This window comes from Eutrigla gurnardus, assembly GCF_963514095.1.
Source record: "Eutrigla gurnardus genome assembly, chromosome: 11".
NCBI classification, from domain to species: domain Eukaryota; kingdom Metazoa; phylum Chordata; class Actinopteri; order Perciformes; family Triglidae; genus Eutrigla; species Eutrigla gurnardus.
In genome coordinates, this window is record NC_139925.1 from 19,904,337 (window position 1) to 19,919,926 (window position 15,590).

At 41.4% G+C, this 15,590-nt stretch overlaps 2 protein-coding genes across 2 annotated transcripts in view; one reads left to right on the forward strand and one right to left on the reverse strand.

Moving 5' to 3' along the window:
• Positions 1-15,590, forward strand: part of chrna1 (cholinergic receptor, nicotinic, alpha 1 (muscle)) — a 333,431-nt gene that overhangs the window by 165,705 nt on the left and 152,136 nt on the right. The gene's annotated exons all lie outside the window — the stretch shown is intronic.
• Positions 6,759-7,751, reverse strand: LOC311020839 (uncharacterized protein). The gene is made up of 3 exons (XM_084021058.1): positions 7,658-7,751; positions 7,122-7,215; positions 6,759-6,997 (listed from the first exon to the last, which is right to left on the reverse strand). Exons 1-3 carry the CDS (start codon positions 7,748-7,750, stop codon positions 6,837-6,839), a joined length of 348 nt encoding a protein of 115 aa, XP_083877184.1. The 5' UTR covers position 7,751; the 3' UTR covers positions 6,759-6,836.

The following is a 15,590-nucleotide window of genomic DNA, read 5'->3' on the forward strand; positions in this document are numbered from 1 at the left end:
TCTCTCTCTCTCTCTCTCTCTCTCTCTCTCTCTCACACACACACTCTTAAACTACAGCTGCTATCTCTCTGCCTCTGCCCGTACACCATCTCTCCCCCTCTTCATCTTATGTTTTTGATAAATAAGGGACTTGTGTTCTTCTCAGGAAAGTGGTGAAGATGCCAGCCAAAGAGAAGAGCTGAGAGCGGAACCTTTCACCTTAACACAGGTGAGACAAAACTACAGTATTATACAATCTTCTTCTTCTCTCTCTCTCTCTCTCTCTCTCTCTCTCTCTCTCTCTCTCTCTCTCTCTCACACACACACACATATACTCACATACACACACACACACACACACACACTTAAACTACAACAACTATCTCTGTCTCTTCCTGTACCCCATCTCTCCCCCTCTTTATCTTATATTTTTTATGAATAATGGACTTGTGTTCCTTTTAGGAAATTGATGAAGATGCCAGCCAAAGAGAAGAGCAGAGAGCGGAACCTTTCACCTTAACACAGGTGAGACAAAACTACAGTATACACATTTATGAAGTTAATTACTTAATTTGGTATGCCATTAAATTATCACAAGACAACCAATGCAATGACAACATTCACACATTAATTTCTGCAGTTCATAGAAGTGTACAGACACTTTCTGTCCTTCCTCTTTTTTGTTTCTGGCGTGTTTTGTGGCTTCCATTTAATTTTTGTGCTAAGTACTGTAGACCAAAACAAGGTTATGTAATGGAAAAATAAAAACAAACAGAACCTGATAAGTTTTAATACAATGCTTTTTCTATAATTTTAGGACAATATACCTCAAGCAATAGATGATGTCCACTCCCATGGACTAACGGAAGGGCAAAGTTGCATCTCAATTCTCTCCTTTGCATTGAGACACAACACTACAGGTGTATTGATGGAAGACTTGCTGAAACTTCTAAAGTTACATTCTGCTGGGACAAGTGCAGTTCCAGCAAGCAAGTATTTTTTGGAGAAACCATTAGCTGGTATTGTAGATCAATTTGAACACCATCATTACTGCAGAGTATGTACTAAGTACCTTGGCACTTCACAGTCACAAGAAGAAACACTTACATGTGTGTCATGTTCCTCATCCATAACAGTAAAAGACAGTTTAAAGGAAGGACATTTCTTTATCAGTATTCCATTAAAGGACCAACTCAAAGATATTCTTGAGAATCAGGGAATGCATGATCTCTGTTTTCGTGCTGATGACAGTAGTAGGCATGTAATGAATGATATATGTGATGGCACCTTATATCAGGCCTTGCAATCAAACAGTGAGGAGGATTTCCTGTCCCTTACATTTAATTGTGATGGTGTACCAGTCTTTCAGTCCTCTAAATTCAGTATTTGGCCCATACTGTGTTGTGTCAATGAGATACCCCCTGAGAGTAGAGCTAAGCATGTACTTTTATGTGCCTTGTGGTTCGGTTCCAAAAAGCCAGACATGACCTGCTTCTTTAAACCATTTGTGGAGGAATGTGCCAATCTTTCACAAACTGGTTTTGAGTGGCATCATCCTATTGATCAGTCATGGAGACACGTGAAGGTGCACCCATTGTGCTGTGTGTGTGATGCAGTAGCAAGGCCATTACTACAGAATTTTAAGCAATTTAATGGTGAATATGGCTGTGGAGTCTGCATTCACCCTGGGGTGCAAAAGAGGAAAGGACAAGGAAACTCAAGGGTTTACACATGTTCAGATGAAAAACCAAGCGACAGAAATCATAAAACCACAGTAGAAATAGGACAAATTGCTGAAAGAGAAGGGAAGACTATATTGGGCATAAAGGGCCCATCTGCTATTTTAGATTTAGCAAAGTTTGATCTAATCAATGGGATGGTCCCTGACTATATGCACTGTGTGTTGCTTGGCGTGTGTAGACAAATGGCGACTTTATGGATCGATTCTAAGAGCTATTCTGAGCCATGGTACATTGGCACACAAACAGCAATCATGGACCGACACCTCTTGTCTATAAAACCTCCAGGTATTGTTGCTCGAGTTCCAAGATCTCTCACTGAACGCAAATTCTGGAAAGCCCATGAGTGGCAACACTGGCTTCTGTATTATAGCTTGCCAGTTCTGAAAGGCATACTTCCACAAAAGTATCACTCTCATTGGGCATTACTGATAGAGGGCATAAGTGTTCTGTTGGGGTCTGAATTAAATACAGAGCAGATAAATCATGCTCATGACGCATTAGTGTACTTTGTTGGAGGTGTGCAAACGCTGTATGGGGAAGGGCACATGACATTCAATGTTCATTCACTTCTGCATTTAAGCCAAAGTGTTGTGCATTGGGGTCCATTGTGGGCCCACTCAGCCTTTATGTTTGAAGCTTTCAATGGATACCTCCTGAAACAAGTAAAAAGTAGTCAAGCTGTACCACAACAAATATGCAAACGAGTGATGTTATCCCGTGCTTTTCCCCGTTTAGCAAAGCAGTTCCTAACAAATGCACCAGCAGAAGTTAAAGATTTCTGTAATGAAATGAGAACCGAAAAACATCATGTCAAGAAGTTTGCAAAGTTTGCTGAGGTGACTGCCCTTGGTCCACCAAATGTAAGATTAATATCTGTTGGTGATCAAGCTGCCCTGCACACAGTGAAAGAGGTTCCCACAAACTCTGTGGTGAATTACTACAAGAGAATTGCTGTAAATGGAGAAGTTGTACATGGTCATACCTACAGCAAAACAAAACAAAGAAACAACTCTATTGTACTTTTGAAGGATGGGAGTATTTTTAGAGTCTCCCACTTTATTGACATGGGTGATCAGTGTTTATACGCGATAGGTAACTATGGTAACTGCACAGTGCAGAAGTTAGCCAGAGGTTCTCTTATCAAAACTCCATTGAGCTACATGTCAACAGTCTACTTTCCCACAGGTTTTCACAAAGCCATAAACACTACTCAGGTAGTTAGACCATGTATGTATATTCACTGTCCACAGTCCAGCGCGATTGTATGTCGGCTACTGAAGACATATTACTGCAAATGAGTGATTGTGAACTAAATGTGAAGATGGTCACTTATTAATTTAGGGTCGCTGAGCTGGAAACTAACTTATTGCTATTACTGTTACTGTAATTGAATGTAATTGTACTGTGATTGAACTGTAAGTTCTTTAACTTTAAGGTGAGAAACACTTCTGTCAAATCTATTACCACATGAAATGGCACATATCAGAATGACAAATACATTTATTCTTATTTGATACATTTTGCAATGCATGTCATCAACTTGTATGTATTTCAATGTAACATCCAAAAGGACACAAGTGCAAGGCATAGGGGCAAAACAATTCTTAAAGTTGCATCTTAATCAACTTGGGTTATGTAAAAAGAAAAGAAAATCCATTGCCACTTTTCTGAATTTTAAGTAAATATGCAACTTGTGTAATGTCATATGCTAATTTTGTGAAAAATTAAAATCTTTAAAAAAAAAAGAGCGAGTGGGTCTTTTTTAATCTCCTTTTTATTTTGCTTGATATTGAATACATTATTTTGAATATTTTATATAATATTGGATATCATTTCTCATAAAATCCTAAATGATAACAAATATTCCCCATGTGATCATTTTAGGAAAATTAATTAGTTGAGAAAGAAGAAAGTGAACTAAAAACCTGGGTTTGAGAAAATGCTAACCTTAGCAAAACTTTAACATTCTGATGTTATCACAATTGTCATAAAATGTTCATCTCATGTAATTTTCATTGTAATTTTATTAGAAGATTGTGTTATTTCTTATTTTTATGTTTCATATATGTGGCATCTTACATATGTCTTGTAGGGTTTTTATACAACACTTGCAAGATTTCGGTTTCATTAAAGATTGCCCAACTCATATAAGTTTGATATTACACATATCTACTAAGGATATTGTATGTGGATTTACTGTCATATATGGTACTTATAGGTTCACAAATTATATAAGATTGATATTACACAAATTTACTAAGGATCTTGTACTTGGTTTGGCTGCCATATATATTACTTACAAGTTTCAGCCAAAACATGTAAAAACTTAGCAAAATGTATCTATATCTTTTCCATATGGGTCTGAGTCTGAGGGTTGCAATTATCACAGTGAATGGCTTTGAGGGAAAGTGCATCAATGTTTGGTCTGCACACACAAACACGAGCAGAGGCTCACATACACGAATATACCTGGCATCTGATCAGCACATTCACACAACACAAGCAACGTTAGCAGACCCACGCACAGGAAAGTGTGTCTGCACAGATGGACAGTACGTTAAAAACTAGCTATTCACAGAGATGAGCAGAATCAAGTTGGAGAGGCTCTTCCTCCGCATGTCCTGCCTCCAGTTAAAGGAAGCACTGCTTTGTGACATATTAACCACCATATGGGCAAGGCTGACCTGTGAGCTTAGCTTATTTAACCATAGCACAAGCACAGCAGAGCTTCTATCTTCTTACCCCTCTGGAGCAACATTAAGAGGAACACTTTTCCTGGTTTTGCTGCCCGGCCCACATGACATTCTGAGGCGTCACTCAGTCAAGAACCCATTGACTGTCATTTGTCATTATTGTCTCTCTGAACAAACAGCAAATGTAAAATTAAGAAAGTAAAAGCAGCTGAAGTTGTAATACTAATTGAGTTTGGAGGTGCAGTAGAAAAAACTTTTTTCTTCCATCTGTGTCCTTACTGTAACTATAGCTCTGGGTAAAAGCATCAGTTAAAAGGCATAAATGTCAAATGGAAATGTCTGAAGGAAATAACTGATTGCCGAGGCAACTTGCTATCTCCATTCCTGCGTTATTATTACACCACAGGACCGTTCTATTATGCATGAGAGTGATTATGCGTTAGCAGATTACAAGCTGACCCCATTGCCTTTGCTTTACCTGAAGTGTAATTTGGATCCAGGAGAGACGGGATCTAATGTTTGTACCATCAATCTCTCTGATGTCTGGGGATTGAATGCAATAGAATAGAATAGAATGGGTAGGCTCTTAATGACGTCCTGATATCATTTTAAAACGGAATGGGACAACAACATGATGAAAATGCTTATTTCCCTTGCTGACAACAAAACCAGTACAAATGGTGTCGCATACTCGCACACAGCCTGAAAATGTTTCCAATGGCAATGGAGGCGGTATGTGTGTACACGCTGCAGTATGATGTATTTCGAAGCTGATGTTAAGGGGAATGGATTCCGACTGACTGAGAGTGCCAATTGGATATGGCTAGGTGAAAATGACCTCCGCTCTAGCTCTTTCCGAGCAGTCTTATATATTTGGCCCTTGGTTGTCTCGCTGCCTTTGAAAAAGGTAAAAATAAACTTCTCTGAAGAACACTCCTGAAACAAGGTTGGTTTGAATCTCTAGTCTGTTTGGGAAAATGAAGACCTTAAAGGGGCCCTATTATGCTATTTTTCCACAAGTTATTATAAGTTATTGATGTCTCCAAACCTGGTCTTTGAATTCCTCAACTGGAAAAAACAATCAGAACATGTATTTCGGAATGGATCACACTCCTCATTTTCAGCTTTTTTACCCCACTTTTTCAAACGGGTGATTCTGTCGGGGTGTAGCCTTATGCTAATGAGATGACCCCCGACCCCGCTCCTACTGAGGAAGTAGTTGTGTCTCTCCGCCCCGTGCTGTCCGCGTCCAGCTTGTTGCCATGGTTATGGTTCTACGCTACAAACTAACACCGAACCGGACTCCGACCCAGAACCAGGACCAGCTCCTGTTGAAGTTCTATGCCGTGGATGCAGCAGGACGTTTCTGAATGGTTAGTTAACATGTCTGTGTAACGTTTTGGACGGTAACTCGATGTGTATTAGCGTAGCTAGCGCTAAGCACAATGACGCCAATGCTGCGTTCTTCGCTCTATAAGTAACGTATCTGTGAGCTATTTTGCCCACAATTAATATCGTTAGTAGTGTCGTGTTGTTGACAGTTCACAGTTGCATGTTTTCCAAATGGGGAACATTATATTTAAACGGATGAAAACCTGATGAAAACAGCGTCCTGTATGCGGGCAGTTTGTTTACATCACATTAACGGGATTAAAAACTTGATCCTCTACACATAAAGATATACAAGGAACAGGGTTTGGTCAGTATCATGTTGCCCTCCAGAATTATGTGCTGAATTGTGAATTATAGGCTATGTGCTGTGTTTTATAAACGTGATTGTGCTCCATCTCAATATTACGTGCCAAACTTACTGTTACAAAATTCAAACATGAGGTTAACACCTCAGCTTGTCAGCAAAGTCAGTCAGGTTACCATATTAACAAGATTTGTTGTTGAAATGCTCAAATTCTGTACTATATTCATCTAGGTGACTAAGTAGGCCTTCAGACACTGAACATGTCTGCTGCATTGAGACACCACGGGTAATGTTACTTTGTTACACCAAGTTGTGAGATTATTATTCACATAACATGACGATTATCATGATGCACACTAGGTAAGAAGACGGATGCAGCAGCTGGAGAAGGAAGAGGCTTGCATGGTGGGACATCCTGGTTGGAACTGTCTGTCTGAATGTTCTCTCTCCAAAACGCATGAAATATATATACAGCTGGTTATGGTGCTTTACACGTAAGAGGAATACAGCAGTCTGTTGTTTGTTTATCAATTGTGTTTTATAAAAAATAAATCCCTCTATGCAACATATTATGCAGTCTTCCTGACCAATACTTCAGTAATATTAACCATGACACATTTTACAATTACTGTAAAGACTTTATTGTCAAATTAATCAGCAGTTGAAGTTCACAGTTATCTCAGAACACAAACGCAAACTGTTTGTGGCCGACTCTGCAGGGTCATATCAAGCTCTTCTGAAGTCAAGGAAGAGCTGCCCTCCAAAGTATCCTCCTCCTCTACCGGGTCTCGGCGAGCTCTCTGTGATGGTCTCCTTATTGGAGTGGTTGTGAAACAGGTCTGGAACCATGGCTGTGCCAACACCAAAGTCCTTGCAGGACACAGTAGCTGTAACAGAGTTGTATGGACGAATGAAACCCATGATATCACATAATAGAAATACACATCTGCACAACTACTAGTAGTTGCTGTTAAACCTGATCTCAAGTAGGCTACATGTCAGGCTACACACCTTTACTTGGGTAAGGAGCCTGTAGTCCTCCTAGACAGGTGACTGCCAACAGTAGCTGCTGTGGTGGGTCGCTGTGGGACGCTGATGTGAGCTGCTGCTATGTAAGCAGACAGACAGTCAGACAGACAGTCAGAGTTTACAACTACATCTGAAATGTGGAACACGTTACTATTTCACTATAACTGATGTGGTGACGCACCAATAGCTCGTAAAATCCCTTCGTTAGCGGTGCAAAAACAAACGTTTGGTGACGTCGTCTTTGCATCGGCGTGTATAAACAAACAGATCAGCTGCTCTCGCTGCCGCATTCAAGCTACAAAACGTTCCCAAGCAAACTGATGTCTAGCATTATTTTACAGGTTTGGGCCCCCGCAGTACTACGTATCGTTAACGGTCCTCAATATCAATACAATGGAAGCTTTTAACGCAACACGCCAATGCTAACTTTAGCGCAACTCGCCAATGCTAACACACCAATGTTAAGAAAGCAACGGTAAACTGTAACACGGCATATTACATAATATTTAGAAACTTACCGCTTCAGTGTCTGTGGTTGGCTCTCGGACTGTCGGTACTGATCCAAACTTTAGCCCCAGGTTAGAGGCATATCCTGAGCTGTAGCGACCCATGTTGTCAAAGGTGGAGCGATTCTAATGAGCCGAGATGACCCATATAAGGCACAGCAAAATTCGGTGCTGACGTCATTTAGTGGACATTCTGCAAACCGTTCGTTTATCGGGAGGATTTGTTTCAAACTGAGAAAGTGAAACAGGGAGATGGTGGTCTTTTCTGATACTGTGGGGACTTATTGACACCCCAGGGACCCATTTTAGGGTTGAAAAACATGGAAAAGTCGATTTTTCATAATAGGGCCCCTTTAAAGCAAGGCACTCAACTGCTTCATGCTGCTCAAATCTCAGCCTGTATTTACCAGGCACAATACCATGACCCTGAAACTTAGCAACCCTACAGTATATAGGGAGATCAATGTTATTATATACATGTGCTTTTCCTTCTACCATGATTAAAATGTCTGCCATGAAAAAGGTCCATTAAGTGTAACTTTGAATCGAGCACATTTCCCTGTGGCGGTGCGCTGGCTATATTAGGTTGGCTGGTAAAGGCCTGGGTTGAAGGTGGCTCACAGATCTGACGGGGAGCTTTAAAGCATCCTTCTCCTTCACCTTGCCACTTCCAGGGGCTGTGGACTAGCTTCCCCCTCGCACCCTGCAGGGAGGAACAGGGCTCCCGGTGTAACTGTCAACCTGGGGCAGAGGGTCCAGAGTGCGAGGGGCCTGCGGCGATGTTGGCAACCCACCCCTACCCGTCTTGAAACATCGACACTGTCTCGTTACCCATGCTTTGTGGGTGTGACTTCGCTTTCATATCACCACATATAACCAGTGAGTTCAGGAATACATTTCTACTAGAAAATAACATTGTTTATAACTCTGGCTTCTTGATTTAAAAGTGCATCAAATTGATGTATTTAATTGTTTAACTATTTCACTAAAATATGGCAATGTCAGTTTTGTTCCAATATTGTGCAGCCAGCTTGTCATTGGCTGACCAACCTAAAATATTTCAAACTAAAATATGGTATTTTGTGGGAATTCTATCTGTCGATTTCCTATCCTCTCCCTGGTTTCCCTCAATTCCCTTAATGTGGATTATATCACCATGTTAGATGTCCGTTTTATTTCTCTTTCTGAATGTATGGTCTATTGTTGTTTTCTTCCAATCCTTTGCACGTCAGGCACTTCAAGAGACGTGTGGCTCCAGTTTCAATGATCTCTTCACACGGTAGCCGGCAAACAGAGAAACACACAGACACACACACACACACTCACACACTCTCACATGCACTCACACTCTCTTACTCTTCATCCAATGTTAGGATCAAAAGGCCAGTTTCTACCTGTCCTTTTCCTCTCAAGTGTGTATCTTTAATGTGCAATAGCCACAGCACAAAACACACACACACTCACTTTTACACTCATGCACACACAGGACCGACCACCAGATCAAAGGTCTGATGTCCAGCCTGCTCTCTTTGTCTGATCCAGCTTCAAACACTCACATGTTGACAGAACGAGGCTGGGTGAGAATGTTAATCAGACACTAAAGCACGGCAACGCTGCAAAAGAACTCCTTCGATGAGTCAATGCAAACATGTGCTTCTGGGTGTAAAACCTTGCTCGGCAGATCTCATTTTCAAAAGATATACAGTATTAGACATCTGAAAGTTTGACTCTACATGACAAGACTGTCATATCCAAACCACATTGTTCTTCAAAAAAGATAAAAATGGGGCTGTTTTGCTCAGACTTCAAAAATGTCTGTTCACAGCCAACAATATTATATAACAGGTCTCACAGGCTGCGTCTTACTCACAGCTTTCCATAAGCACTGGCTGCCGGCCCAACAGCCGACAACTCATTTTAGTCCAGCCGGTTATTTCATACATTTTTTTTATCCTAACAAAATAGCTTTGATCAACAAGTTGCAATTCGCTATGCATGTACATATCACCACCACTCGCCTCCGCTTCAAAATAATGCGAGCATGATGACAAAGAAACTGGCCCCATCTAATTCAAGGGCCCCGGAATTGTCCAAAATCTCTTGGTATGCTGAAGCATTCAGAGTTCCTTTCACTGGAACTAAGGGGCCAAGCCCAGCTCCTGAAAAACAACCCATCACCATAATCCCCCTCCAATAAACTTTACACGTGGAACAATGCAGTCAGACAAGTACCGTTGTCCTGGCAACTGCCAAACCCAGACCTGTCCATCAGATTGCCAGATGGAGATGGAAACACCACTGCATCCGATGCTTTGCATTGCACTTGCTGATGTATGGCTTGGATGCAGCTTCATGGCCAGGGAAACCCATGCCATGAAGCTCTCTACGCTGTTCTTGAGCTAATCTGAAGGCCACATGAAGTTTGGAGGTCTGTAGCGATTGACTCTGCAGAAAGTTGGCTACCTCTGTACGCCACAGCATTTTAATCAGGTTCTGTTCTTCACTTCTAAACCATGATACAAAGCCGGGCACATTTTTGAAGTCACTCACTTGACTATGTTTACGATTATCCTGGTAATGGAAATTCACCACGATGAGCTAATTGAGTGTTTTTTCCTCACGATCTGCAATAAAATCCTATATAGTCCCATCCCAAGAACGGACTGATTAATAACAGACAAGCTGACATTGTTATTCATGGGACTGAAAGGGAACTTTCATGGGCTGCAGTACAATATTTCTATTGGAAAGCACTGACACTCTATGTTGTAGTCCAACTGTTGTTGGACCTCAGGGTTTGTGTCTATGAAACAATTCATGGATGCAGATTGAATTGTTTCTGAACATTCAGATTGGAGCATCCTCTGTGTGAAAACACAGCCATGCACCTCCACAGGGGGTCCTTCCCCCTCCCCCATCTGCCTGCAGGCCTGTGTCACTGACAGTGACACGTACCTGTGAACTCCAGATTCCATTCTGATTGGTCAACTGCAGTGGAAGTTGGCTTCCTACCAAGAAGACCAAGTTGGGATCCCTCTCTTTCTAGTGAGATGTCGACCTGACCACAGGCCTCATCTCTCTTCCTCCTGCGACCTCAACCTGAAGTCTCCTCTTTCTCCTGGGATTCCGCCTAGACAAGCAGTCTCCCCACCTCCCTCTTTCTCCTGGGATTTGGACCACAGGTCTCAAGTCCCCAAGCAATAATTATATTGATATTTATATTTATCTAATAATAACCCAATCTACTCCTGCTAGTTCCCCAACACTGTTCACAAAAAGCACACCATCAAGAAGCCAAACTTCTCAGCCAGATTTGTTTGTGGAAACTCCCCGTCTCTCCAGGCCCTCTGTGTGATTGTCTGGCTGGGAGCCAGTTGTCAGAATGGCCCAGTCCACCGCCGGCCCCTGTCCCCTGTCTACCAACTAATTGTCAAGGACAGCCTGGTAATTTGGCAGGTAATAGTGGAGCAGTCCTCGGCAAATGTATTCCTGCCCAGGAAAATGAGACTTTGGAGCCACCGTGACAAGATGACTGACAGCTAGATTAGAGCACAGACAGAGGGAGGATGGGAGACTGAGAGAAAAGGGTATGCAAACAGAATGTGAGAGGAGGAGGTGGAGCACATAGCAAAACGATGGAGGAGAGCTAAAGATGAGAAGAGGTGAAATGATGTGAAAAAAACGATGGGCAAAAGAGAGATAACAGAACATAAGGGAAGGGATGGATCCCTGGTACTTTCAAACTAAATGCTCTTGTCCAACAAAAGATCTATGTTAGAGTAAAATTCACTTAATTTACTTAACATTTGATTCCGAAATAATCCCATCATAAAGTTTAAACTGAAAGGATGCTAGTGAGTGATACAGATTAATTTGATGGGAGAGGCAGAGCTGGGGATTCTTTAAATAAGAAACAATGACGATTTTAATGGCTGAAAGATTCTGATAAAGAACTTACGCGAAAGACATTTTAAACAAGGAATAATTGTCCATAATCCATAACTTAATGTGTTTATTCTGCACTGAAAATATGGATATAGGATTTCAGCAAAGAATAATTGTTAGTTATCATTGCTTCTAATTATACATTTTATTAAAATAAATAAATGGTCCATCTCTGGACAACCTCGATGCTTTATACCAGCGTTATTGCTGGTGCAGATGCTTGAAATAAGTTTCACTGTAGCTCATATTCTCTCTCTAATGAGGCACTTGTTTGGAACACAAAGTCATCCCACTTTCATAAGAGGCTTTAAGCTAATGTGTTTATTCCTTCTTAATCTCTGTACTGACAGTCTCCGAGAGGCTAAATGCCATTCGGAGAGTTAAACGCAGCCTACCAAGATGAGGGCTATTAATGCCCTGACATCATTTGACAAATGACAAACCCTTGTGTTTTTCTGCCAGGTAAGCTTGTTAAGATGACGTGAACACACACCAGGTCAGTATGCATCCTCTCATCGTGTCCATGACACACGCTGCTGTTTTTTCCTCATCACTGACGTGCTGTAATGCTTGCCATTGGGTGATGTTGGCACTCTGAAATTCATAGACTTTGAAAATTAAAAATGTTGTGATATGACACTATAAATAATATTGCATTAAAAAGTAATGTATTACACTTCATGGTTAAACCAACATTGATAGGGAATTGTTTTGCTTTTGATACTTGGAGTACATTTTTGTGCTAAAACGTTTGTACTTTTAATACAATTTTTGAATGCAGTAACAGTACTTTTACACTGTTGTAAATGTGAACATTGTCGGGGGGCCGGATAGCTCAGTGGCCGAGTTGGCGCCTCGTGAACCGAGGCTTAGTCCTCACTGCAGCATCTCCAGGCACGACTCCACCGGCGGCCCTTTCTGTATCCCCATCTCTCTTCCCCCTTTCATGCTGACCTATCTCAATAAAAAAAAGGCATAAAAGCCCCCAAAAAATAACGTTAAAGAAAATGTGGACAATGTGGAGGATAGGATAAAATGTTTGAACACAGGCTTCAAAGCCAAAATTGATGTTGCCGCCCCTAGATTTAGTGGCACGGAATGACATGGTTTACATCCTTTTTCCTTTTCTATACCAGATAATCACGCTGGAAGTGGTTTTCCGCCTGCCCGACTGTGCAAGATGAAGGTTTTTAACCGATCCTCTAAAAGCCAACCTGATAGCACAGCGTGAGTACATCATAGAGGATGAAATGAAATATTTCACACACTTTTCCGTCAGTCCTCCTTGCTTTTCAGAATGTTCCTAACACTTCAACAATAACATGGTAATGTTTTAATGATGTCAGCCGTCCTTTGAAGAAGATTGAATTTGATTTCAGTTCTCATGATGTGGCAGGGTGTCCCTCCTCGCTGCTGGGAGGTATTTTCCAAACAGTTCACCAAAGAAAAGGGAGGATTTTCTGGGGATTGCTTCAGAGGGCGAACTCTATTACTGTTGGGACATCATTCAGCGGTAACAGATTGAACAAGCATTACAGTAACAGTACAAGGGTTGACTTGGGTAAGTCTGTTGTAACCGTGATTGGGGCTTGATTGCTTTCTTCCCAACAACAAAAGAAAATGACAGCTAGAAGCCGCTGTGCATCTTACGGACAAATAAATGGTTGCTCTCGATGAAATTCTTCCACAAAAGGTCGGCTCACAAGAATTTAGAAATAAAAATGATCATGCTCAGATTGACAGTCATCTTCTGGTTAAGCTGGATTTATTTTTGCCAATTGACCAGCCTTCACAAACCCAGTGTAATAAGGACAGAAGATAATCAATAATAATCCGGGTTTTGTTGGATCGTGTATCTGAACCCTCTCAATGCTCATAATGTTCCCTCTTTTTACTCCTTTTCTCCATCTTTCACATTCCTCCTTTTTCTCGGCTTTGTCAGCTGTCCATATCTCCACCTCCTTTGCAAAACGAAGTGAAGCGAAAGACAGATGACAACAACTTAGTTGTTTTACTGTTCCTGTTTCATGTAGTTTCTGTTTTCTGTCACTCCTCTTTTTGCCCTTTTCCACTTGTTTCCTCTTTTCTCCTTCGTACATTTATCTTTTTCCTTTTCCAACAGCGATGACGGGATCTGTTGTTGGTTCCGTTGCTCATCACATGGATGTCTCTCTTTCTCCTTCATGTGCTTTCCAGTCTGTGTTTTGCTCTCTCTGTTCTCTCGCTTGCTCCTTTAGTGTTTCTGTGCCAAGATGAAAAGATCACTCTTGTCTGCCATTTGTTGTCTTGGCTCTGACAGTTTTTCTTCTGATTCTGTGCCACACGCTGCTAGTCTGACGGCTCGGGTCAAACGAACTGACCCGCCGCGCATTACTAATGTGCTCCGGGGGAATCTGTTAAATTATGCTCACTGCAGGAGTGAAGACATACATAACACTGGCATCAAACTCCACAAGGTTGCGCAGTATTTAGCCTGACAACCTCCAGCTGTTTCAAGATGAGGCATGTTTTGCCAAACTGACATACAGTTTCGCTCATGTTGGCCATGAGTCTGACTGAGGGGCCAGCATTACCGTTGGTAGCCTACATTGGCCTCTGGTGGTCTCAGGACAAATACGACAACAGTTTGTACAACTACAGTAAGGCAGACATCTAAAGGGGATTGTTTTAACACGTTTAGTGCTGCATTCAAATAGACACACATACTAGATGTCTCTGGGGTGCAGTGGCTCAGAAAGCTCCATAATTTGGATAATATCAGCCATATCGACCCATATTGTTGGTATACAAGGGTCCAGACTTGTTTCTGCATTAACCCTTTAAGTCCTATAATTGTAACAGCCTGGTCCTCTCTCTCTCTTTCTTTTGCAGTAAATGTGTCATAAAATGTTTTTTCCTTTTTTCAAGAGAAGTGTAGCTTTCAAAATCTGGCAAGTTTTTGTCATAATTCTTTGAAATAAATGCATAAAACAGTGTGTAAAAACAAAAAAGTAAAACATATTACAATTTTCATCAGGTTTCTCTTTATGAATCATTGTAAATGTACACAACGGACATTTTTGTTTGCCTAGAGCTTTCAGTTTCCATGCTACAGACGTTACATTTTTACTATTTGTTCTGTGAAACAACTCCTGTCCAGCTGAAGAATGAGCCCAACATGCACTCCTCACACATCCAGGGTGTGCTTCTAGCAGAGAGTGCACTGTTCCCTCCCCAGGTCTGCTTTCTGTCTTTTTCTCAGTGACCTCTCTTGCATTGGTGGGGACAGAAAAGTGGCCTTGATTGGGGGGCTTAGGTGGGTCATTGACTTCTGCTGCTGCTCCTTGTGCACAATAAAGCTGCTAGCAATGTCCAAAAACGCCCAGGCCTCTTGGTGATGCAGTGACTAATAATACGATCAATAAAATATACAAAACTAAAAAAAACAAAACATGGAGGAATCAGATCCAAACAATCGATGATGTAAATACGGCATGAACACGACAAGAAAGTGGTGAAAACAGCAGAAAACACTCCAAAAAATACTAACACTATGAACATTATATTATATAGAATACTTATTTACACAGAAACCTCTGCGAAAAGTCTGCCAAAACAGCGCTCCACTTTGCCATCTCCGCTCTCCTTCACTGCAGCTGTGCACACTTCTGCCTTCCCCCCCTCCAAATGGCGCATCATTACTGGAATGTCATGTATATCAATAGAAAGCGCAGACTCTCTGCTGTCAGGAGTCATGAAGAACTGCTAGAACGATAGCGTGAATGGTTGAGGGGTTACGGTAATCAGAATTCTCTATGTCCATTTCTGTCAGCGGCGACAGAAGGGTTAATGTCCAGAAAAAAAAAAAATTCACGACAAAATGATGGTGTAAACTTAAGCATGGGACCTACACACTCAAATTGAGCTGCAGTTTATTGCATTTTTGGTAACATGCACTAATATTTTTGGTGATGCAAGATGTCTTTCTGACATTCTCCAGTCTCCATCTCTTGATTTGTGT

Bases quoted from the DNA above. Each gene is read 5' to 3' on its own strand.
- LOC311020839 (XM_084021058.1), bottom strand. From the start codon at position 7,750: ATGGGTCGCTACAGCTCAGGATATGCCTCTAACCTGGGGCTAAAGTTT. The intron at 7,216-7,657 runs GTAAGTTTCTAA...CTTACATAGCAG, and splicing joins CAACCACAGACACTGAAGCG to CAGCTCACATCAGCGTCCCA. The intron at 6,998-7,121 runs GTGTGTAGCCTG...ACTCTGTTACAG, and splicing joins GGCTCCTTACCCAAGTAAAG to CTACTGTGTCCTGCAAGGAC.